General features: G+C 36.5%; 2 protein-coding genes across 2 annotated transcripts; both read right to left on the minus strand.

The window, feature by feature from the left end:
* Nucleotides 1-9,965: 9,965 nt before the first annotated feature.
* On the minus strand, nucleotides 9,966-14,527 carry LOC116120459. Its single transcript, XM_031406406.1, has 7 exons — nucleotides 13,617-14,527; nucleotides 13,374-13,429; nucleotides 12,774-12,883; nucleotides 12,531-12,690; nucleotides 11,790-11,882; nucleotides 11,210-11,341; nucleotides 9,966-10,147 (listed from the first exon to the last, which is right to left on the minus strand). The coding sequence occupies exons 1-7, from the start codon at nucleotides 14,356-14,358 to the stop codon at nucleotides 10,106-10,108; spliced, it is 1,335 nt and encodes a 444-aa protein (XP_031262266.1). The 5' UTR covers nucleotides 14,359-14,527; the 3' UTR covers nucleotides 9,966-10,105.
* A 1,132-nt stretch (nucleotides 14,528-15,659) lies between these two features.
* On the minus strand, nucleotides 15,660-23,772 carry LOC116120457 (CMP-sialic acid transporter 2). The gene is made up of 16 exons (XM_031406404.1): nucleotides 23,557-23,772; nucleotides 22,959-23,172; nucleotides 22,496-22,612; nucleotides 21,980-22,036; nucleotides 21,598-21,675; nucleotides 21,126-21,170; nucleotides 20,519-20,578; nucleotides 20,224-20,346; nucleotides 19,975-20,052; nucleotides 19,759-19,828; nucleotides 19,169-19,276; nucleotides 18,820-18,953; nucleotides 18,634-18,713; nucleotides 18,364-18,409; nucleotides 16,529-16,588; nucleotides 15,660-16,027 (listed from the first exon to the last, which is right to left on the minus strand). The coding sequence occupies exons 2-15, from the start codon at nucleotides 23,112-23,114 to the stop codon at nucleotides 16,538-16,540; spliced, it is 1,203 nt and encodes a 400-aa protein (XP_031262264.1). The 5' UTR covers nucleotides 23,115-23,172; nucleotides 23,557-23,772; the 3' UTR covers nucleotides 15,660-16,027; nucleotides 16,529-16,537.
* Between the last annotated feature and the right edge of the window lie 2,403 nt (nucleotides 23,773-26,175).

Raw genomic sequence — 26,175 nt, forward strand, 5'->3', positions numbered from 1 at the left:
TACCTGGTGGAGAAAAACTTTGCCCTTCACGCTGTGGATTTCCAAAAGGCTGAGCTCGAAAAGAGAGGCGAGGAGAACAAAGAGCTCTAGAGGACAGTAGCCAGACTCACCAAAGAGAATGGTGAGAAAGAGAAGGAGTTGAAGGCAAACTCGGAGCGTCTTGCGAAGGCAGAGAAAGAGAGAGCTCGGTTGTGGGAGAACTCTAAGAAGTAGAAGAGAGCACTGGAAATGGACCTCGAGCTTTCCCGAAGACGAGTCACTTCATTAACTGAGCAGATGAAGCGACAGAGCCTTAAACTTGAAAGGAAGGCTGCTGATTGGGCAATTCAGGTTATTTATAACTTGCGACCAAGGAACCCAGGAATGGATCTCTCCGACCTCCCACCTGAATATCAAGACATCCTTGCTTCCATGGCCCGAGTTGATGATGAGGCCAGGGAGGAGGAGGAACAATAGCCTCCTCTGGAGAATGATGATCAGCCGAAGGAATATGTCATTGAGGATCTAACGATTGACCTGACAGCCAGCGACCAACTGAAGGATGAAGAGGTCGTGCTCGCAAAGCCTGGAGGTAGAGGCTAGTGATCACCTTTTCTGCTTTTTCTTCTTACTCTTTCTTCTTGGCTGCACACTATACTTTTGTAAATTACGTATATGAAAAGAGCATTTTTAGACATTTACAATTTCGAATACTTTACAAAACTAACATCACGTCTCATCATGAAACTTGTAAAAATATTATAATGAACAAGATCACGTAAGACATTTATTTAAGGTGGAGAAGAACGATCTTATTCATAAAGGTTACAAGGAAAGCTTTACAAGTAAAGGAGATGGAAAACTAAGAGCGAGCCCAGAATTACTGATAATAAGGCAAAAATGTTTAGCATTCCAAGCTCGCGGTACTTCGAAACCATTAAGCCTCTTGAGGTGATATGTTTCTAGTCGTATCACTTTGGTGATGCGGTATGGACCTTCCCAGTTGGGTCCTAATACCCTTGCGCTTGGTTCCCTTGTACCGAAAAGGACTTATTTCAGAACTAGGTCGCCGACTTGGAAGTCTCTTCTTTTGACCTTGGAGTCGAAGAACATTTTCGCACACTGCTGGTAAGACGCTATTCTCAACTGAGCCTTGTCGCGATGTTCTTCGCTAGATCCAGGCTTGCGCATAGAAGCGTTTTGTTGTTCATTTCGTTGAACAAGTCTCTCCGAAGTGAACCGGTCCCTACTTCCACCAGAATCATTGCCTCATAGTCATATGCTAGCAAGAAGGGCGTTTCCGAAGTGGAGGTTCTCGGAGTCATTCTATACGCCCATAGAACTTCAGGGAGGTCATCGGCCCAATTACCTTTGGCAGCGCCAAGCTTGGCCTTCAAAGTGTGCTTGATGGTTTTATTGACAGCTTCAACTTGACTATTGGCTTGTGATGCGACTAAATCAACCTTAGCAAGTGCACTAGTCGTGTTCAAGTAATAAAGTGATGAGTTTGAGTATCGTCCCACAGAGATCAAAGCGAATATTTGTAATTACTTAAAACTACTTACACGTTATTTGAGAAAACGAAATCTTAGAGTGTAAAAGTAACGGATTAAAAATAACTAAATTAAACAAATAAATAATGTGATGAACTTTGCAATATTAATGAAGTTAGGGTACAGATTTCCCCCTAATTATGCTTGACAACCACTCTTAATACCCGTTTGTGCTATGAATTGGTAGGATTCTTCTAAGGCCAATTATCCTTATTCAGGCATAATATTCAACTTAATACAGATCCCTATTCGGTTACTCTGAAATTAAGAAGCATAAATTCATCAATCCCTTACGACTAATTCGCCCTATTCGGTTATGAATTAGATGGACCACAAATTAATCCTAGAATCTCTATTCGATTACTTCTAGTTTTAATATGTTGTGCAATGTTATTCCCATAGAACAATTATGAATATAAATTAAGCAATAAACCCTAACTTCTCTATTCAAAACATCATCAAGGTAATTGAATCAATCCAACATTCATAAAGCATTAAACCTAAACTCTTGCACAAATTCATAAACATAAATCTGGTATTAAGAATAAAAGTTGTTCAAAACATAATTAGGGTTTCATCCTCCCCTAACAAAAGAGATTTACTCCATCCTAAGAACAAAGAAATAAATAGAGAAGAAGGAAAACATATTCAGATTTGAAAAGAAATAAAAATCAAACTCTTAAATCTGATCTTCAGTCTTCAAGCCTCAAGAATACGTCTTCTCCTCTAAAAAATATGCAAAATTCGTCCCTTGACAACTGATCTCAATTATACTTAAATACCCAAAAGAGTCCTAAGTGAAAAAGGAAAGAAAAACTGATAAAAACGAGCTAATAGTTTCCGCCAGAACCCTGGCCGTGGCCAAATTTAAGTCACCACAGCCTAGGCCGTGGTTCTTATTGGTCTCTTTGTTTTCTCTTTGTTCCATCACCATGGCCATGGTGAACTACCAAGGCATGGCCGTGGCCTTCAAGACTAAAGGGTAATCTCAACTTCTTCAAGCTTTAAGTCCCAATTTCATTCCAATACTCCAATCTACTCAATCAAAGCCTAAAAAAAACACAAAAGTTATCCAAATCAATAGGTAAACCATTCATATCTCAAACTTAACAAAAACAAACATCAAAACAAAGGAAACAAATGAGAAGTTAACTAAACTAACATCAAAACAACCCTAAAAACACTCAAATTATGCAACTTATCAGCTTGCGGTCTTGCGACTGAGGCAAACTTTTTATGGATCCCCAACTCTTCGCAAAACTGCTTGAATTCCTTGTTGTCAAAATGTTTTCCGTTATTAGAGATGAGGGTATGAGGAATCCCGTAGCAGCACACTATATTCTTAAAAATGAAGTCTTTAAGCTTTTTAATAGTGATTGTGGCCAAGGGCTCGGCTTCGGCCCATTTTGTGAAGTAATCTACCGCAACCACGGCATACTTGACGCCCCCCTTCCTAGTGAGCATATGCCCAATAAGGTCAATTCCCGACATAAAGAATGGTCAGGGGCTAGTCATTGTGGTCAACTGGTGGGAAGGAGCTCGAGGGATGTTCGCGAACCTCTGGCACTTGTCGCACTTTTTTACAAAGTTAAAAGTGTCTTCTTGAAACAAGGGCCAATAGTATCCTTGGCGAACAATCTTATTGGCGAGGGATCGAGTGACAGTGTGATTATCACAGATCCCTTCATGTATCTCTCTCATAACATAATATGCTTCCTTGTTGGTCACACATCGGAGAAGAGGGGCACTAAATCCTATCTTGTACAACTGGTCCCCGACGAGTATGTAACGAGCAGCTCTTGTACACAGGATTTTTGCCTCAGTCTTGTCGCTGGGCAGAGTCCCTTCTCAGAGATATTGAATGATTGGGGTCATCCAGGAGACTGATTATGTTGTGGCTACTGTTTGTTCAAGTGAGCTGATGCTAGGAATCTCTATGTACCGAACTGGAATATTGTCCTGCACACCTGAGTCTAGCGATGAGGTTATCTTTGCCAATGCATCCGTGACAGAGTTACTATCTCTTGGGATTTGTGTGATTGTGAAGTGCTTGAAAGGCTTGAGTGCGGCCTTTGCTTTCTTCAGGTAGTTGATCATGTTTTCTTTCTTGGCTTGGTATTCTCCCAAGATCTGGTTTACAATTAGCTGGGAGTCGCTGTGAATGCTGATCTCATCGGATCCCATTTCTCTCACTAGTCGCAGACTAGCAAATAGTGCTTCATATTCGGCCTCATTGTTGGTAGCCTGGAACCCGAACCGGAGGATTCCATGAATGTGTGTCCTTTCAAGACTAAGGAGGAGAAGACTGCTTTGGCCCTTTTCCTGTTTGAGGAACCGTTGACATAGAGGCTCCAAGTCGATAGGTTCCGAACGGTCTCTTGGACGACCTCAGTGGTCGATTGCTCAAGTCTTCGATCGGGTTGGTACTAGAGTTTCGAAATGAAATTGACAACAACCTGCCCTTTGATGGTTGCTTTCGGTCTGTACTGTAGATCGAATTGACTCAGTTCCATTTCCCATTTAAGTAACTTACCCGAAGCCTCCGACTTCTGAAGAACTTACCTGAGCAGGTAGTTGGTCAAAACATGGATTGTGTGGGCATGGAAGTAGGGTTGTAACTTTCTGGAGGTGATCAGCAGGGCATAAGCTAATCGCTCCATTTCTGGATACCGCATCTCAGCGTCCAACAGTCGCTTGCTTGCATAATACACTGGCCATTGAACTCTATCTTCTTCCTGAATGAGAGCTGCACTGACCACATGCTAGGAGATGGACAGGTATAAGAGTAGAATTTCCTTGGGAAGAGGCTTGGACAGGAGGAGTGGTCTTCTGATGTGTTCTTTTATACTTTGAAAGCTCTGTTCGCACTCTGGAGTCCATTCGAATTTCTTGTTGGCCCTAAGTACATTAAAAAATGACAAGCAACGATCTGTTGCTCTCGATATGAAGCGACTTAGAGCCATTATCCTGCCATTCAGGCTCTGAACCTGCTTTTTACTGGTGGGGCTTTTCATATCAAGGAGAGCTTGGATCTTTTTAGGGTTAATTTTGATTCCCTGCTGATTAACCATGTTCCTCGGGAACTTTCCTAAGGATACCCCGAATGAGCATTTGAGAGGGTTGAGCTTCATCTTGTACTTCCGGAGCATGTTGAACATTTCAATGAGATGCGCTATGTTATCTAAAGCGACATACGACTTAACTAGCATGTCATCAACATAGACTTCCATCCGTTCTGTCGATCTGTTCAGAAAACATACGATTGACCAACCGTTGATAAGTTGCCCCAACGTTCTTTAAGCCGAAGGGCATGACCTTGTAACAATACAGTCCCCGATCTGTAACAATCGAGGTATTTTTTTCGTCTGGCACGTACATCAAGATATGATTGTACCCCGGCATCTATAAAGCTCAACAGCTCGTGCCCAAAGGTAGCATCAACGAGCTGGTCGATCCTTGGCAAGGGAAAGCTATCCTTCTGACAGGCTTTGTTGAGGTCGGTGAAGTCAAAGCAGGTTCGCCATTTTTTGTTGGGCTTTTTTACCAAGATTGGATTGGCAACCCAGCTTGGGTAAAGCACCTCTCGAATAGACCCATTCAAGAGGAGCTTATCTACCTCACTTTTCAAGGCAGCATAACGTTCAAGATCCATTGCTATTCTCTTCCGGCAAACCAGCTTGATTACACTGTCAATGTTTAGAGCATGACATATTACGTTTGGGCTTATCCCGACCATATTGACGTGAGTCCATGTAAAAATATCGACATTCTCTCTGAGGAAGCTCGTTAGGCTTTCGGTGAGCTGGGGGTTGAGATTACTCCCGATTCTTAATACTCTGGTCGACTTGTTTTCATTGACTGATACCTCAAATAGGTCCTCAACTGGCCCGCTGTGAGGGCACTCCTGGATGTGAGGATCCATGTTATCCTCTGCTTGTTCGGGTCGTGGCTCGATTCTACTGATTGCCATGGCCTGCTCGGGGATGCCTATTGGTTTTCCCTTTCCCTTGCACGCCATCTAGACTACCCTTATGTAGCAGTCACGGGATTCACGTTAGGATCCTTCTATTTCCCTAATCCCTATCGGGGTGGAAAACTTATCTTTAGATGATAGATAGAGATGACAGCCTTGAAATTTCGTAGTAGAGGTCGTCCCAGGATGTCATTAAAGGCGGACGGACAATCTACCACCAAGAAATCTTGGTCATTTCATTGGTTTCACCCAACATGACGGGGAGCGCAATCGTTCCCTTAGGAATAAGATGATCCCCAGTAAAACCATAAAGGGGGAAGGAGGCAAGCTTCAGATTTGCCTCGTCCAATTGCTTTCTTTCGAAGGCTTACTGAAATAGGATATTCACGGTGCCTCTATTGTCCACCAACATTATGTGGACTTCACACCGGCCTATTTTGGGTACGATGACGAGTGCATCGTCATGGGGGTGATGCAATCATACTGTGTCTTTTTTAGAGAAGGTAATTTCTTTTTCCTTATGGATCTTAACAAGTCGCGATGCCATGCTCATTACACTCAGGGGGTCATGGCGAGCTTCCCGATCATACCTTTCCTGAGCACCTCTAGAGTTTCCCGCGAGGTGTGGCCCCCCGAAAATGATCCCTACACAATAGAGCCCTTTGTGACCACGACGCTTCTTCCTTTATTCCTCTTAATCCTTTTCCCGAACGGGAGTCGGACCGTCAACATACTCCTTGAAGTGCCCATGTTTGATGAGGTTTTCAATTGCTTGCTTGAGAGCCCGACACTCATCAGTGTAATGCCCATTGTCCCGATGATAGCAACAGTACTTTTTGCTATTCTTGGCTGAGGGAGGATTCTTCATGGGCTCTGGTTCTTCGAGCAGGCTTGCCTCCTCTGACTTATCTAGAATTGCTGATACTGAGGCATTCAAAAGAGTGTATTAATTTTTGTCACAATCGCGACGAGGAACTATGGCATAAGATTTTTTGGGCTCAAATCGTTGCTTCTTTCCTTTCCGCCGATCGTCATTAGCCCAACCGTGATCAACCCTTTTACTGTTCTCCCCCCAGTCAGGAACACTGGTTGAAGGACCGGGGTTGTGGCGATTGAGAGCAACCATAGAATTTTCTATTCGGAGATACCGTTTGGTGAGGTCGTAGAAGCGAGTGAGGGAACCATCATCCTCAGATTATAGCTCTTTCCATAAGTTAGTCTACGGGCGAACCCCTACAATAATAAGAGTCCTAACAGACTATTCAAGAGTGTGAGGCACTTTGTAGAGTTCCCGGTGAAATCCGTCTATAGAAGACTGGAGGAACTCATCCCTCTCTTGCCATATATTGCTCAGATAGCTCAATGGCATTGAGAACTTCTTATTTGCCTGGAAGTGCCTCAAGAATAACGAGCTCATTTGTTGCCATGAGCTTATTGATCCTATGGGGAGCTACCTGAACCAGCGCTTGGCATGGGTGGTTAGCATCACTGCTAAGTAGCGATATTTGGCCAAGTCAGAGATTTGGTGGAGTTCCATAAGGTTATTGAACTCGTAAAGGTGGTCCTGCGGATCAGAATTCCCGTTGAATGCCCACATGTTGGGCATCCTGAATCTAGATGGGAGAGAAGCAGCTAGTACTGCTAGAGAAAAGGGAGACGCCTCAGCGATCTTCCCCTGTTCGTTTCGCTGAGCCTTGAGCTGATCCAATTATCGCTGCAACTCCTCTATCTGAGATAGCGAAGCTATCAGGGGGTTACTTTCCGCAGCGTGGGTTCGACTCATGGTTGCAATTGAGGAATGATCGAAGGTCGGGCCCTTCCGCTGCTCAGTCGGAGGCTCCAATGTACCCTAACACACGCTGGCTAGAGTCGTGTGAGGGTAGCGAATGGCTAAGGGAGTTTTCCCGACCCCCGCGGTGGTCAAAATCGACCCATGGATGATTGGGGTTACCCCGATAATAATAGTCAGGACCATTATTTTGATGAGGCTGGGAATCTCCCCGCCTCGCACTTTTACTTGTGTGCTCATATGACGTGGCGTGGGACAGCTCATGTTGCGACATGTCACCAAGTTACAATGCCACGGGTATTTTACCTACTGCACGATCGGTGTTCACTAGCCCGTTGGAGCCCTTTGGTCCACTGCTCGCCACTTGTTTCCCCTTACTTTTACACGTTGTTGTGCACGCGGTACAGACTTTGCCCTTTTCCATGACCTTGCAGATGTTTTTTGCAGCGGCACCGCCTCGTTAGACTTTGGCAGCACGACTCAGTCCAAATGGTCTAGCCTCTGGCTGACCGTTTGAAGAGTATTGTTGAACCTCTCCAGGTAATTCATCACGGCCGGGTTGAGTTGTGAGCTGAAAGGAATATCCGCCATGATACTCTACTAGACTGGCGACACTTCAGGAGAAGTGTCATTCTGTACCTGGGGGATTTCCTCATTGTCAAGATCAGTTTGCTCAGTTTCGAAACCACGAGCCATTTGTTGGCGGACAGAATCGATCAAAGGTTTCTGATGAAGAGTAGATACTAAATCAGGCCCTCCTTCTAGTGCCAAACTGTTGATGCTAGATTTGACATCAACTACTCACGCGTGTGAAGTACTAAGCAGACTTAGAAATCACACGTGGTATGGAAGTATAAAAAAAGATGTTGAATGGGTAGCAATTTTTAAAGTGATTCGGATGCTCTAAGGCGAATCTTACGTCCACTGTGATTATATTAATAGGGGATTACAATTAGGTCGCACTCGGCGAACTGGACTACAATAGAGAAATTAAATGTAGGGAGAGAGAGAGAGAGAGAGAATATATGTTTTGAGTGGTGGATGAGCCAATCCCATAAAATAGAGGAGAGCTCTCTATTTATAGTTGGAGGATTCAAGTTGGTAATCATGATTCTGTGTGCGGGCAAGTGTGGTACAATTTCTAACCTGTTTCCCAGTGGTTGTTTGCATGAAAGATATCCTTAAATCGCGTAGGGCTTCAATAGGTGGACAATTCCTAGCCATTCCTAAGTCTGACATTCGCTTGCCTCACTGACGATGACCCTACCCCTCTCGTCCTTGTGGGACGTGGCTGCATCTGGAATTCAAAAAATCTTCCTGAATTATGATTAGTCTTTGTTGATTTAAGCTCACGTCCGCCCTGGTTTTTTGGGCATAACAACAATGAAAATGAAATGTCCAAGATTTAAATTTTAATTAATAATGATAATAATAATAAAATTTACCATTATTATAGTGATATTTTAATAATTATTAACTACGACATTTGATGTTTTAGAAGATACTTTTTTTAATAATTATTCTTAGCACTAAAATTCTTTAAAATATCTATACATTATCCCTAATGTACTCAAATTTGTACTTTTTTTCAATTTAATTATAGCTTGTCTTAATACCCTTATGCCTAGCACATGCCTTTGCTAGATGGTAGTGCGAAATATATGAGACAATCTTCGTCTGGCCCAAGGAAACCGTTGCATTACCTTTCGAAATTGTATACGTGAGGCTGTCCTTTGACAGCTTGACTCATAAGCTCTCACTATTCAGAGTGGTATCTTACTGATGGGTGTATTAGTCATTGTTGAAAAGAAATTTCATTTTTCTTACCTTAACCTAGAGAAATTTTATTTTATTTTTAATGTATAAATCGGACATTAAAAGCAGCTTGAACAATAAGTGTTAAATAAATAAATAGAAAACAATGTGCCCGATTAAAATAAGAAATTTATAAAATAAAATAAAAAGAGGGACTTATTCATTTTTAAATTTACCCTTTTTCTTTTCCATTTTTCAACATGGGATTTTCGTTTGTTTATATATATATTTTTTTTAATTTTAGTTGAAAATAAAGAAAACAGTTGGGATAAAAAATGTTATAGACCCTATTTTTTATATAAAAAATTACATATTCTCTTTCTTTTGTATATATTTTTTATTCTCTCTCGTAAAACAAAATTCTCATTTCAAATCACGATTTTTGATACAAAATTGCAACCACTAACACATTTGATTTGAGAAACTCTTAGAGATAAACAAAGTAAATGATACTTTGGGTTCTACCGATTGGGAATGGGAAGATGATTAATTTCGTATTTTTCATTCTTTCTTTTTCTCTTTTTTAAAGACAAACATGTTGAGCGCCTTTTGATTTTTCGTCTTTTTCAATCATTTTCAATATTTAAATAAAAAAAATGATACACAAAATTCTTAAAAAAGACACACAAACATATTTTTGAAATAATTAGATAGGATGTATAAATCTTAATTTTATTTGTAAGTTTTATTTAAAATGGTATTAGAAAGATATTTAGCTGGTTTTAAATAAATATCACCACTCATCAAAATTAATGGACTTTGGTAGGAGAGGAAATGGATCAATTTAAAGTTGATTCTTAAGGAATTATGAAATCCCACAGAGATCATCAAACCAGAAAAAAAATGAACCCAAACATAACTGAAATAAGATTTTACTATTACATTTGGTATTTGGAACAATTAATGAGATTATTAAACTGTCCAAGGTACAAAATTAACTTTGATATTGCAAAGAAAAAGAAGCAATATACAAAAATAAACTGTATTCTTAAGAATTTAATTTTCATGCTGCTCCCCATACCCTTCAGGAGAGAGTACCTACAAGGAACAAAATATACAGGATTTAAGTCGACTAAACAACACAGACGAAAAGGTCACAACCATAGAATTGGCATCCTCCTATTTCTTCCACCTATTAAGGCCAAAACACAAGATAAATTAAATGCTACGGAAAAACAAACAGCGACATGGTTCCATTGCCCGCTAAATCAAGCCAGTATTTTGTAAAGAGTGATCCTACGTATCCCAACTAATGAGAGTACTTATTTATCAACACCACATTAATTGTAAAAAACACAACATCACTCCACAAAATACTACCATTAATGTGATACTGACACCTCAACAGCCACATCATTTGAGATCCCAACTTTGTATAGATAGGATTACTGTTTTGCTACACAAGGTGAGGTGGTTAAGTAAAGATCAATCGAGCAACTGGTTGCTAGTGTTTTGTGACAGCGCCATGGAATTTGACTACAACAAAACATTTTTAAGTTGCAACCTGTTCTGCCTTCAAATGAAAGAAGAGACCTAGAATGTTTGCATAATGATGGCTATTTTATGGGTCATTTGAATTAGGAAAAATAGCACTTTTTGATTATTACAAAGGCAATGATTCTTCACAGTACAGTAGCACAATCCTTTTATTATATCGGTTTCGTGGGGTGTGTTTTTTTTTTTTTTTTTTTAATATTATTTTGGGGTGGTTTTCAGTGATACTAAGTCTTCTAATTAGTTATCTGCGCTGAAGTAAGATTACTTGAGTGTTCTTAGTACCTAAATATGTAGAATGGTCAGAGAACAACATTTTATAGATAACTTTTTAAATTCTTTTCTCACTATATATAATTTTATACAGTTTCCTATCAAAGAAGAAAATATAGATCCCTTTTAATTTTCAGCACAAGAGGCACCCTAGATATGCAGCTAAACATCAAGAAAAATGAAACATACATATTCTATGACAATAAAGCTGAATGGTTTTCTATAGAGGGAATTTTGGTTAATTTTTCATAAATATAATAAAAGTTGAATATTTCTCTTCATTAAAAATTTCTGGAAACCAAATTCAGTAAGAGAAATAACATAAAGGCATACCAAACCCAGAGCTTCAGCTGCGGTTCTCTGACTCTCTTCACTGCAAACCCCAACAAGCATATTCATTAAATATTCCCTCTGCTCCACTTTCAAGAGTTTTTCCAGGCCTCGTGCCACCATCTCCATCTCAGGCTGCAGAAGCATATCCATCATTAATCACACAAGGTCACATAAAAGACAAAATTTGTTATAACTGAACTGCATAAATAAACGAATACATCCGCCAGAAGATTGGTAAGTAGACATTCATTTAGAGTTGCTTGCTACATCAATAATTTAGACAGGCTAATATACCTAAATACAGATTTTGCAACTCATACTTTGGACAGCCCTGTTCCCCCTCATCCCTTTTAATTAGATACCAAGCGTGATGATAGGTCTTTTTAGTTTTTGCAGTAGATACTAAGGTACGTTTCAGGTTTTTCCTTCTTAATTCCCATGTGGACAGCTTCTTCAAATCTTTTTACATCTTTAAATTCCTTTTTTAATAAAATCCTGTGTTCGATATCAAATGTATTATTTATATAAAAGGGCATATTTTCAAAAAATCTTTAAATTTGTGACTAAGATAAGAACATACAGAGGACTCTTTAGGAGGAAAAATACAAAGAACACGACATATCTTTGACAACTCCGACACAGCTTCAAAATGGTTACCCTGCATTTCCAAAGCCTGTAAAAGTGGATACCAGTTAGAACATTAATATTCAAAATGATTACAACTAGTTCCTGCAAAGAAATAAAAATAATCAACAAATAGAAATTTTAGCTAGATGTAACAGCTATGACAGGATTATGTGTTTTTCAGAGGAAAAACACGTGACAATTAGCATCCTAAATTCAAAGATCTGTAACAGATAAAAGGAAACAATGGTTAAAGACAGGTCTTATACATAGCATTCCTTGTATTTATTTTATAAAAAAAAAAAAAAAAAAAAAATGCTATTTTTCTTGTTTCATGACCGTTACACCAAATAAACATCAATCACCAATATCTTGATCAGAGAGTGATACCAAAATACAGCACATCAAGTTACACCATCACTGAATGAGCTAGATTGGGTAATCTTAGATTACCCTTTTTCTGTTAATCCCTATAGAATAGGTTATACCATAAAAATTGTTCCAAAAAGCATTAGAAGATTTAAAGACCTCCCTGAAGTACAGAAGTTAAGATCTGTTTTCTAAACATAAAAATAAACAGTTTTCACCCCAATTCGAGGAAAAACTATACTTTCTGTTCGCAAGTGCCAGTAAGAAGAAAAAGAAAAATTGTCTCTGTTAAAAAAGGTAGGACATCTAAGTGAGTTGGAGACCTTACCCATGCCTGCAGAAAACATGAACGTGTCCGTGCAGCAACAGCTGCAGACACCATCCTTGCCGCTCGAGTGTTTTCAAGCCCAATGTTATCGGCAAGACCAGCGATGAATTGTCGGGCATCTTCACCATAAATATAAACAGAGGTAGGTTCACCAAGCTCCCTGCAAAGTTCCCAAACAAGTTAAAATCGATTAGAGAAAACCAGTACAAGTAAATAATGATTAAGTGAACTAAATTCACTCACCGGCTACAAACATTTAGAACGAAATCAACAGATGTGCGATATAAGGAATCTCTTGTATTTATTGTGTCAATGGAGACCCGTACTCCAGATGTCCTGCATAGTCGACGTAACTGCTCATCCATACAGGCAAAAGAAGTCCAGTGCACATTGAAGGATCAGCTGACGCAATGGAAAAAAATTTACCGCACATTACAATTATTAAATTAAAGAGGGAAATTGTAAACTTAGTTCAAGTCCTATTAGAAAATTTATATGGCATATTCCTAGTTCGTAAGGTGATTCAAGAAAATACAAGCAAAGAAAGAAATAAAAAGATGTTACTTAAAGGTTTAAGAATGAAACTTTAAACAAATATTACAAGTAAAATGAAAAACAGATTCCGATGCATGGAATGAAGCAGGGACAACCATACACATATTAGAATATATGATCATCAATCATGCATTGCCTACATTAATAAATGATATCATTTTGACTTATCCTCTGCTACATTAACTCAATTTGGATTTCTATGCAAAAGTCAAAGACCGGATAACTCTATAAACTCATTGTCAATAACACCAAATCATATAACACCAGAAAGGTCACAAAAGCACTGACTTGAATTATTTCATCCTCCATAATGTCCTGTCCACTCGTTCTATGGTCGATGATAGCTGGAAATCAAGTTCATGAGTTGCATTTGAAGCAGAAAACCATAAGCACAACAATAATGAAAATTTTAAAAATAGGGATTTTTACCTGCAAGAAAAGTATAAGCAATAATTACAAGTAGGATTTTATGCCAGCTTTAACTAAATGTAAAAAGAAAAAAACCATATAAATAAATTATTTCACACTGACCTCGAATCAATCTGTTGGCCTCTCTCTGATACTCCTCCTTGTCCACCACCAAGGTCTGTTCTGCCGCCACAATTGCCGGCCACCACTGGGGCAACTTCTCCTCCTTCCTGACCTGGAAACCCTTCCTTACCCGACCCGAAACTCCATAATCATCCACCCGACCCGGAGCCAATGGGTTCTTCAAAGGCTTATTGAAACCTCTTCTGACATCTTCTTCAGTCCCAACCACCACCTCTTTCCCTCCAAGACTCCTATCTCTTCTAACCACAACACGTGGCTTACTAACCCCAAACCTATCCCTAACCCCTAACCCTAATCTAACCAAAAACCGAAAAAAGAACACCAAGACAAACCCAGAGAGCAAGAGCCCACCCAAAAGCTGAAGGGAGGACTTGCGGCAGGAGACGAAGAGCCTGCCATTGTCGTCGAGGGTAATTATAGTTCTGAGGTCGTGGTACGCCTCTTCCGCGGAGGAGAGGATGTGTTGAAGGCGGGATTTGGAAGAGGAGGACAGGACTGAAATCTGGTGAAAGTCGAGGACTAAATTGATATTTTCGAAGTCTGCAGAGGGCTTAATAAAAGGTTTGGTGTTTTTGTCGTTGTTGGAGAGGGGGTTGAAGAGGGTTCGTTTGGGGCGGCGAGAAAGCCGTCGTGTGGGGAAGGAGAGGCGGGGGGAGATGAATTTAGGGAGAGATTTGAGGGGGGAGAAGTAGAAGAAAGAGAGAGAGTTGAGAGAGGTCATTTAGTTGAGAGTTACATGCATGAAATGAAAACGAAGAAAAAAAGGAGATTGGAAATGGAAAGGATAAATTAGAGAGAAAGCAAAAGACGAGGACGGAGGAAGCAAAGGGTCGTTGTTCGTTACTTGTCTTGTGGGGACTGCGCTCTCTGAGTCGCAAGGTTTTTGGTTTTGTTTGAGAGGGCCCATCACATTGGGCAGGATTTTGCCACTGTGTAATTAAGTAAGGTTAGATTTTTTTTTTTTTTTTAATTTATTCGGGAAACTACAAATAATATTTAGAATCTTATCAATGAATTTTTTATATTATTTTTTAAAAGTATAAAGTAATGAATTTTTTTATTTTTTTTAAGTATAAAATAATAAAAAATTTCATATATTTAATTTTTTATTCTATGAGGTATCTAAAATAAGAGAGATTTATAAACCCTAAACCCTAAATTGGTTTATTTTGTAAAGTTGGTAAAAAAAAATTAATATTTATAAAAATAAATTTGAGTTGCAAATGGAACTTTTAATTTTATTCACATGAAAAATTGGTAAGACTTAATGTCAATTTCAAAAACTTAGTTATTTTTAAAAGGATAGTACTACACTTACAACTTAATCTCATAAATTTTTGTTCTCACAATCTTGATATGATAGTTTCTAAATAGTCAGTTGGGTCATCTCTATCTAATTGTAAACTGTTACGTTTGGGTTGTAAAAGAAAGTTTGTAAGATTAGATTGTGAGAGTTATAAGAGAAAATTTGTAAAATTGAATTGTAAATCAATCTTTATTATTTTTAAAATGACTAAAAAGGAAAACCATAATATTAAATAACAATTTCTCGCATTTACAAAATAAATATCACATTATTATGTGGTTTGCCGTATAAATAAAAAGTTGATAAATGATATGTCAACAGCAAATCATTTGGTATAAAAATTTTGAAATATCATTTGCAAGTATTGTCTTAGAAAATATTAATAGCGATTTCTCGCAGTTGTAAAATAACAAAAAGCGTAGCAATCTCGCGTTTTAGCCTCAACAACCTCAACGAAATTAACCCAATTATTTGAAGAGTGGGACTCTGCTATATGATCATTGAAGTAGATTTGAGCATACCTCAAATTCTAAAAATTTTGCATATTTTGTAGACAAAGTATTGTATCGCTGAAAGGAGGATAAAATCTGGCCTGTTTTATTATACCAAAACCAAAGGAATGTTGTAATAGTGTTTACAGAGTACACTTAAATAGCACATATTCATATTGGTAGGAAAACAAAGAAATATTTTCCATTTTTAACACTATAGTCTCATACACAAACAAATTTATATTTTTCCGTAGGAAAATTTCATATATTGGGGACAAAAAATCTATTCCTGGTCTAAGATAAAAGAATACAAATAAGAGTACGAAGCACCATATATGTGTGTATGTCAGGGCAGGAGGAATTTGGGAGAGCTTGGAACCAAGTTCTTCGCTATTCTCTATCTAAACCTCCGGCGGCCATGTCCCTGATCGCTCTTCACCATCCAGCCCCCAGAAGTAATAAAGAGACCTCGAAAAAGCATAAAGAATTTTATATGTTTCTAATTATTATTCCACTGAATGATTCTCAGAACTGATTTCATCTCCTGTACCATCCAATGTATCCTGCCAAAAGAATTTCTTTGAAGAAAACTCCTGCAATAAAATGTTGTATAATGCCGATGAATATATGGTTCGATAAAGGAAATGAATATTGGCTTGGTGAAAACTGAACAAAGAAACAGGGGACCGTCTTCCTATCAACATTTACAATTCACAAATACAGAAAAATTACCTGGAAAAAGTAACATATGAAACAAGTAATAGCATTTAAATTACAGTATGATTTTGAGACATATTCCACATTCTAATTTTATGTACCACTTGAATTTTTATTATATCTCCGAGACCTTGTTTGCATAAAAAAAACATGTCACCAAAACACCAAGTGTACCTTTCACAAAAATTATGAACCATCACTTTCAATGTGAAAGTTACTAGAAATAACCAAGAATAAACTATCACAAGGCTTTGACACTAAATCTCCTTGTCACTGCAAAAAAAGAATAATAGGCCCCATCTCTTTTATAGGTGTGATTAGGCACAAAATGCAACATAAGATATAATCAACCTAAGAATAAAGTTAGCATAACATACTCTAAAATATTAAGTGGGAAGAAGTGGCTGTCTCTCATCAGATCCTACACGGTGACTAGCCTGAAAAAGGGCAAAACAGAAAGCATGTGAGTCCATACAACAATGGAAAATCTTTCTACCAGAAAGGGCAAAAAGAGCAACTAAAATTCACCTCTTCATTAGCTCCAGCTGTCATATTTATAAATGAATCTTTGGACCTGGACAGGAAGAAATAAATTTCTAATCATAAAGACAAGAAATCCCGGTATTTTTCCAGTACTCCAGGACTATTCTTTTTGCCCCAAATAAAAAAAAAAAAATACAAGAGACGCTATTCTTGGCATATTAACAACAGCAGGGAGCTTTTTGGCATATTCTTGTTAGAACACAACTATAAGATTTTCCAAGAGATGCATAAGATCAGAACAGAGGATCTAAATACCTGGGGTTCTCCTCAACCTCTCTCAATTCCTTCATCCCATTTTGTGGTTCATCTTTAACTTTTGAAAGGGGTGAAAAGAACTACAAAGATAATAAAGGCACAGTAACATAAATTAAAAAGAAACAACAGGAAAACAATTTTTTAATACTAAATTATCCACTCAAGAAATCTATTAGACATAATCACCTGATGCATTGAGATGAACACGATAGAAATTCCTAACAAAAAGTTAATAGTTAATTTATGACCAAACAGAGCAGCAGATGCTATGCCTGTAAAGATTGTGGCAACTGTTGAGGAATACTTCTTCAAGATTGTATCTGAATGAATCAAATGAGAACACAGATTAGTTTGTGTATAGATATATTCTTACATGGTCTACCAAAGCAACAATGTAAATAGAAATATTTCTATAAGATGCTTATAGTAATTCTGTAATTCTACTCTGCACTGTACACAAAATAGTCTTAAATTCAATTTGAACCAAAAACACAATGAAAATCAAAAAACACATGTAATTGATAAATTAAAGTAACCTGCATATTTGAAGAAAAAAGAGGACAAAATTCCTTGAGCTGCATTGTTAAAGATTAGAAGCATAGTAGCTTTTGAATGTCCTTGTAGGATATCAAAGCTTTCTGGACCTGAAACGTTTAAAAAACAAAGATATAAGGGAAAAAACTCAAATTTCAATCAAAACATAGCATACACAAATGCAACAAAATTATAAGCAAAGATTGCATCAGGTATCTTTTGGCAAAGGCCTCATTCAGGCTAACAAATATGCAGACTAAATAGAATGGCAAGTACATCACAATCTAACATATCAGCATCATATCAGGACCGAATCAGTTCTTCAAAAGTATATATTTACTTAAAGTATGTAGATAAAAAGACATTATTTTTTTTTAAATTAAAAACCCAACTCTTCAAGCAATTGAAATAGCTTCATTAAAATATAAATTTCCTCAAGTTTTATTTCTCTCAAATTACAGACTCAACACTAGCTCCTTCCAAACATACATGATTTCAATATATTAGCTGTATTCTCAATCAGAGTTTCACATAAAAAAAGAAAAGGGGGGGTGTTGGGGCTGGGCTAAAGGAAAAAGATTCCAATCCATACCTTTAATAATGACAGTTCCCAATATACCTAGAAAGTTGAATATCGCACCATACCCATATAAAAATAAGTTCTGCAGGCCAAAAGAAGATTTTAGAGAATAACTAGCTGAAACTATACCTTCTTTACTATCAAAATATGACAACATAATCACAGACTAGAATTCTCAAATCATTTCCCCAACCTAAACCAAAATTCCACTAAATCGCAGTACATCACCTGTAGATAGATGCTTGNAACAATGGAAAATCTTTCTCCCAGAAAAGGCAAAAAGAGGAACTAAAAATTCACCTCTTCATTAGCTCCAGCTGTCATATTTATAAATGAATCTTTGGACCTGGACAGGAAGAAATAAATTTCTAATCATAAAGACAAGAAATCCCGGTATTTTTCCAGTACTCCAGGACTATTCTTTTTGCCCCAAATAAAAAAAAAAAAATACAAGAGACGCTATTCTTGGCATATTAACAACAGCAGGGAGCTTTTTGGCATATTCTTGTTAGAACACAACTATAAGATTTTCCAAGAGATGCATAAGATCAGAACAGAGGATCTAAATACCTGGGGTTCTCCTCAACCTCTCTCAATTCCTTCATCCCATTTTGTGGTTCATCTTTAACTTTTGAAAGGGGTGAAAAGAACTACAAAGATAATAAAGGCACAGTAACATAAATTAAAAAGAAACAACAGGAAAACAATTTTTTAATACTAAATTATCCACTCAAGAAATCTATTAGACATAATCACCTGATGCATTGAGATGAACACGATAGAAATTCCTAACAAAAAGTTAATAGTTAATTTATGACCAAACAGAGCAGCAGATGCTATGCCTGTAAAGATTGTGGCAACTGTTGAGGAATACTTCTTCAAGATTGTATCTGAATGAATCAAATGAGAACACAGATTAGTTTGTGTATAGATATATTCTTACAGGATCTACCAAAGCAACAATGTAAATAGAAATATTTCTATAAGATGCTCATAGTAATTCTTTAATTCTACTCTGCACTGTACACAAAATAGTCTTAAATTCAATTTGAACCAAAACACAATGAAAATCAAAAAACACATGTAATTGATAAATAAAAGTAACCTGCATATTTGAAGAAAAAAGAGGACAAAATTCCTTGAGCTGCATTGTTAAAGATTAGAAGCATAGTAGCTTTTGAATGTCCTTGTAGGATATCAAAGCTTTCTGGACCTGAAACGTTTAAAAAACAAAGATATAAGGGAAAAAACTCAAATTTCAATCAAAACATAGCATACACAAATGCAACAAAATTATAAGCAAAGATTGCATCAGGTATCTTTTGGCAAAGGCCTCATTCAGGCTAACAAATATGCAGACTAAATAGAATGGCAAGTACATCACAATCTAACATATCAGCATCATATCAAGACCGAATCAGTTCTTCAAAAGTATATATTTACTTAAAGTATGTAGATAAAAAGACATTATTTTTTTTTAAATTAAAAACCCAACTCTTCAAGCAATTGAAATAGCTTCATTAAAATATAAATTTCCTCAAGTTTTATTTCTCTCAAATTACAGACTCAACACTAGCTCCTTCCAAACATACATGATTTCAATATATTAGCTGTATTCTCAATCAGAGTTTCACATAAAAAAAGAAAAGGGGGGGTGTTGGGGCTGGGCTAAAGGAAAAAGATTCCAATCCATACCTTTAATAATGACAGTTCCCAATATACCTAGAAAGTTGAATATCGCACCATACCCATATAAAAATAAGTTCTGCAGGCCAAAAGAAGATTTTAGAGAATAACTAGCTGAAACTATACCTTCTTTACTATCAAAATATGACAACATAATCACAGACTAGAATTCTCAAATCATTTCCCCAACCTAAACCAAAATTCCACTAAATCGCAGTACATCACCTGTAGATAGATGCTTGTGTCATATTGGCTTTTCAGAGCATATTCATTGTAGACAGAGGCCAAAGATGGAACTGTTACCTGTAAAATAAACCCCTAAGCCTCCAATTTGCAGAACATGTCTTAAGATAATAATACATTATGTAAAGGAAAACTGCTAGACCTAGCTGAATTCTAGGCCAGCACTTTCCTAATGTAGGATAAATAAGCGGCCAGCACTACCATAAACAAGAATCAACACATATCACTTACAAATATCAATGTGTAGACGTATGCACCAGTTGCAACTGGGAGGCCCAAAGCAGTTGTCCCTTCAGGCAATGAACGTAGCTGATTTACACTAATTCCAATGAGCAATAGGGCCAGAGCTTCCCACTGTAGCAAAGCCAATGATCGATTTTTTGCATATACCATATTAAAAGAAGTCAATGAAATTGAAATGTGTATGCACAATAGTGAAAGCAAAATAATTATAACTAAACTTTCTCCCACTAATGTTTCAAAAAGCTAAATATGGAAATAAGTCCAACCAGAATATGGAACTAACCTGAATTATGGAAAATCGACGTCGCATTATAATCTTTAACAAAACGGCGATTACCAACACCTGCGCACATTCACAGTCAAGCCCAAAAAGTGAACACTAGAAGCCAACATTTTTGCAAATAAAATAAACCCAGATTAATTAGGAGAAATAACAAGCATTTCCATAAGTCACAGACACCCCAAGTATGCAGTTCATTTTCAACAAAAGCTGCCAAATCAGACCTTGAATCCAGGGTGAAAACCTTATTAGAGGTTGCAAACCCAAAACTAGAGATAGAGAGATTTAACATTTGATAAACAAGTATACCTTAGCTATTCGAAGAGTGAGAAAAATTATTAGAAAATATTCAGAAAGCCACGGCCATAAGGCTAATTACAGCTGCAAAGAACTTTCTTTAAAATGAAAAGACAGGAAGTTCAAAAAGTTTTCTTCTTCTATCTTTTAAAAATTGTAAAGTTTTAAGAACACAACATAATTAAGAATTAAATATAATAAAACTGCATATTAGGCAAAGAATAACGCCCAGGAGCTAAGCAAATCAATGCATGACAGTGTGTAATTTAACCAAGATGCCAATAAAGATAGCATTATGTGTAAAAAAAAATACCTTCAGATTGCTCAACATTTTTACAGTTGCGGGATTGAAATATAGCTGGAAAATAAGAAAACAGCATCAATCAATTAAGATTTTAATTATAAAAAATTTAATATAAAAACATATATGCTCTATCCTATAACAGTCAACTCCCCAACAAGAAAGGATCCCATTAAATTCACTCTGGCTAATCAGCATCCATAGATTCTAAAATGCCTTAAAATCCTCAACACTTATACCTCCTAGCTCAGATGTTAGCCTGGGTAGCTAAGCAGTTTCTATGCATACATAAGGTTATAAATTTTGTAAACTCTTCACAAGAATTCAAGAGACCTATATGCACCTAGGCTCCTGCCGATGCAACATATTTACACAAATCTGGAAAAAAAATGAAGTCAACTTGCATAAAGACATACAAACATGGAGAGTATCATATTGGCTATTCAAAAGATTATACTAAGATAACCAACTAAAAGAATTATACCTGCATGATGAACTTTAGATAGTTATTGATTGCATATAAAAATGCTGGAACAGCAAGAAGAACATTGTTGCGAGCTGCCTGCAATAAGGTCATAGGAGATTGCGATGATTATAGGCCATCAATTAGGAGATTTTTGTTGTCAGCATTCTTACACTAAAAATCAAAATCTCTTATCAACAGGGAATAATAAGCATAACAAAATTATAATACATATAAAAAATTCTTTAGAAAAAAAGAAAAAAAAGTTATACATAAGACAAAATTATAGCAAGCTTAAAAATTTTACAACAAACCCAATAAAACAAGATCTAGATCTGAGAATCTTATCCTCATAATCCAAAATTTGAATGCAAAAATTTCAATATCAATGAGAAATTGGTACCTGCAAAAATGTGGACATTGAGAGGAGCGGCTTTTCTCCAACTTTTTGACGCCTGGCCTGCAGGTTTAACAAAAATCTTAACTGGGTCAATTTAACCCTCATGCACAGCATAAAAACATAGCATACGTCACTCAGAAGCTTCCACAATGAAATTCAGGTCACTTCAGAGTAGAACCAGCTACCAAAGACAACCGCCTCATTTCTGCCTAAAACCACCTACCAACTTCTCTCCCCTATTATCTTTCTCTCTCACACACAAACACACAATATAATAAATTTCTCGATTAACTTAAATTCAGCTTTAATAATAAAAAGTAAAAACAAAGCACAATCACTACCATGTGCGGAAGCAAATAAGATTAAACAATTAACCTATAATGTCAAATCATCCTCTTAACAAAGCACCTTCGTTCCATATGTAGAGCTCATTTCATAAAGTATTCAGAGAAAATTAACAACAAAATGCAGGAAACAAGCTATTTATCGAGTTAAAGAGTAGATGAAAAAATAGTATACCTGGAACACAAGCATAACAATGGCGAATAGAACTTTTGCAAGTTCAGTCAAAAAGTTCACACTAATTGGGCTAAACTTGAAACGGCCATCAACCTTGGACATATATACCAAAATCGGCTGCCAAATAAAAATTTAAAATTTAATGTGTCAATAATCAAGAAACAAGGATTGAGTAGTTGAGATTATAGCATGGCCAGAGGCCTTCACTAAATATATATAGACAAAAGGTATCAATTGCCCACAAACATCAGAAAAGCTAACACAGCCAAACGCAGGACAAGACAGTAATTGGAAGGAAAAAAGAAGTTAGTTACAAAAATCAACATATAGTCAAGTACATATTTCAAATTAGTTCCCTCGTAAAAAGAGTCCCTGGGCGAAGCTTGAAGAATTTAAAGCCAAAAAACATATCAAGTAGTTGATGGAACAAATTCAATAAGTATTATAAGGAAAATGAATCTACCTGTAGACCAACTAGCATACAATCACCAACAACGAGGAAGACGTTGAGAACGCGTTGCTTTGAGGATACCCTGTTCTTGTGTCGATCGTAAGCCCTCGACACGGATTTGGTAGTGGGGGAAACCAATCTGGAATGGCAGACGCTGCATTCTATCATCCCGTTTTTTTATTGATTTACCCGAAAAGAATTTGTTATACACTGTACAAAATTGAATCTGACAAACAACCAAAGAAAAAAAATCCAAGTAAGTCATCACATCCACCATCACAAATTCAAATTTCCAAAACACACAGCAAGGACATCAACTGACACAACAAATTTAATTCCATAAAACACAAAATCTCAACTTGAATCAATATGAAACCGAATAAAAACACATTTCCAAATTGTATCAGCAACCAAAAAGAGCAAAAACTTAACGGACCAATCAGATCTTGCCACGACATAAGCAAAAACTCTGGAATTCAGAAATCAAGAGCAAAAACGACGATCTAGAAATCCACAATTCGATCCGCAGAAAGAGATCAGATCTTAGATGGAACTAAAATCGCAAAACGTAACGTGAAATAAATCAGATCGTGAAAGAAACGAATCTCACCAAGTTAGTAGTAATGCTCGGAGATTGAGCTTCGTCGTAAATTCAAAGCAAATTGATTTGATTTTGAATTGTGGTGGTTTAAAAGGTGAGTAAGAGAGAGACGAGAAGAAGAAGAAGAGATGCGAAGAATATGCAGACAGAGAACAAGAGGTGCGAGTTGTGTTTATTATTAACTAGACTTCTTCTCTTTTTCTCTCTTTCTCTCTTTCGCTTTGAATTCACAACAAGGTTGTTGTTCTTTTTCTACATTTTTTTTCTTTTTTTTTTTTTTTATTTGGAGATCGCCTTTTTTTTTTTTTTTTTNTGTGTGTGTGTATGCCCAGTCGATAGTTCCAAGGCTTCGAAAGATTGATTGAGATACGTGGAAGATTGTCCAGACCCCTAAGTCATATATATGTGTGTGTGTGTGTGTGTGTGTATGTGTGTGTGTGTGCGCGCACGCTCGTCGGTTTGATTTTAACTTTAAATCTATTTTTTTATTTTTTGCAAAATAAATAGATTTAAAATTATTTCAAAACTATTGGAGGTGAATTTAAATTATATAAAAAAAGTCATGGAAGGTTACAAAGTGTCCAATGCCACAAGCCACAAGCTCTCTTAGCATGTGCAAGGAGTGGGGTTTTCCCATAAGGATGTAAATCTCATTTTTTATTTTCAATTCTAATTAATTAATTAATTAATTAACACACACATATATAATTAATTAATTAATTAATTATATTATATATATATGTGTGTGTGTGTGTGTGTGTGTATGTGTGTGTGTGTGCGCGCACGCTCGTCGGTTTGATTTTAACTTTAAATCTATTTTTTTATTTTTTGTAAAATAAATAGATTTAAAATTATTTCAAAACTATTGGAGGTGAATTTAAATTATATAAAAAAAGTCATGGAAGGTTACAAAGTGTCCAATGCCACAAGCCACAAGCTCTCTTAGCATGTGCAAGGAGTGGGGTTTTCCCATAAGGATGTAAATCTCATTTTTTATTTTCAATTCTAATTAATTAATTAATTAATTAACACACACATATATAATTAATTAATTAATTAATTATATTATATATATATGTGTGTGTGTGTGTGTGTGTGTGCGCGCACGCTCATCGGTTGATTTTAACTTTAAATCTATTTTTTTATTTTTTGTAAAATAAATAGATTTAAAATTATTTCAAAACTATAGGAGGTGAATTTAGGATTATATAAAAAAAAGTCATGGGAGGTTACAAAGTGTCCAATGCCACAAGCCACAAGCTCTCTTTGCATGTGCAAGGAGTGGGGTTTTCCCATACGGATGTAAATCTTATTTTTTATCTTCAATTCTATATATATTGTCATACCCACATTCAGAAATATGGTAGGAATTATTTTATAGTCATAGTGAATATATTTAACTAGTTTTATAGAAGAATTCCATAAAAGTTTCAATAGGGGCAAAATGGTCATTTCACACAAAATCACGTGTTTAAGTGAAAAATGAGTATGATAAATATAATGTATTAAGTGTGCTAGCCATAAGAATAGAGTGGTAGAAAGATTATGGAAAATACACGTGATGTGATACCGAGATAAATACGTGTTTGTAAAACAATAGAAAGAAATTAAAGAATAAGAGTAAAATGGTCTTTTCACTCACAACTAGATGAAAAAGTTGGGAGTGAAAATGAACAAGAACATGTGTTAAATCCATTGAAAAGTGAGAGTATATCGGTAAATGCACGTATGGCATAATTGGAACTATCATAAAAGTGCAAAGACAAAATGGGAATATATATTTATTTTATTAGTTATAAGGTTTCAATTGACAAAACCCTAGCCATTCTCATCCCTTGGGCACGCCACCTTCTTCCCATTTCTCCTCTATTTCTTCAAAGTCTTCCAAGAAAATTACATGAGAATTCATGCCTAAGTAAATATATGTTCATTTTGTGGCTTTCTAAGGTAAGAATATTAGAAAAAGTTTGTGATTTGTGTTTTATAAGTATGAGTTCTCATGAATTTATGTGTTTTAGCACGAATCAATGGAGAAAGTGAGCAAATGAAGCAAAGAAAATGATTCTTGCAAGAAAAAGGTAAGGAAAATGATGAGTAAACCCAATCTAAGCTTTAATTTGAGTAGTATATGTGTAAGTTGATTCTTGAGTGTTTGTGTATGATGTATGATAAGAAGTATTGGCTATTTAGATGCTTGTTTGATGGAGAATAATGTGTAGAAGTTCAGCCAAGATGAGTAGTTATGTAGATGTGATGTTTTGGTTGAACTTTGGATGATATTTTGAAGTGTTGATGTTAGAATTTGGAAGTGTTGAATCCGGCCAGAATTGAAGTTAAGTTTGGTGAGTTTTTGCTCCAATTTTGGTGGATTTGGAGAGATGTGGAAGTGTGGCCAATCAAGTATTTGCATATGCATGTGAATTGTTTGATGAAAATTCAAAGAGAAATGCATGTATGAGTTTGTTAAATCTTGTTGAAGAAATTGTTTCAGAAAGGAAAGAATTAGAGTTGAAAGGTTATGTTAAGTTTAACCAAGTGTAAGTTTTAGTATTCAAGAGTGCATTTTGTTATGCCAAAATTTAGAATAACACTTGGTTATGTTAGTTCAATGAAAGGAATGGCCTTTAG

The sequence above is a fragment of the Pistacia vera genome, unplaced genomic scaffold (genome assembly GCF_008641045.1).
Source record: "Pistacia vera cultivar Batoury unplaced genomic scaffold, PisVer_v2 Contig935, whole genome shotgun sequence".
Lineage (NCBI taxonomy): Eukaryota > Viridiplantae > Streptophyta > Magnoliopsida > Sapindales > Anacardiaceae > Pistacia > Pistacia vera.

What these genes read in the sequence shown, in the direction of transcription:
- LOC116120457 (XM_031406404.1), bottom strand. Translation starts at nt 23,114, where the DNA reads ATGATAGAATGCAGCGTCTGCCATTCCAGATTGGTTTCCCCCACTACC. An exon ending in GTATGCTAGTTGGTCTACAG is followed by an intron (nt 22,613 to 22,958) that starts GTAGATTCATTT and finishes TTTATTTGGCAG; the next exon opens with CCGATTTTGGTATATATGTC. An exon ending in CAATGTCCACATTTTTGCAG is followed by an intron (nt 21,676 to 21,979) that starts GTACCAATTTCT and finishes ACCTTATTGCAG; the next exon opens with GCAGCTCGCAACAATGTTCT.
- LOC116120459 (XM_031406406.1), bottom strand. Translation starts at nt 14,358, where the DNA reads ATGACCTCTCTCAACTCTCTCTCTTTCTTCTACTTCTCCCCCCTCAAA. An exon ending in TGGAGGATGAAATAATTCAA is followed by an intron (nt 12,884 to 13,373) that starts GTCAGTGCTTTT and finishes ATGGATGAGCAG; the next exon opens with TTACGTCGACTATGCAGGAC. An exon ending in CATGTTTTCTGCAGGCATGG is followed by an intron (nt 11,883 to 12,530) that starts GTAAGGTCTCCA and finishes CCACTTTTACAG; the next exon opens with GCTTTGGAAATGCAGGGTAA.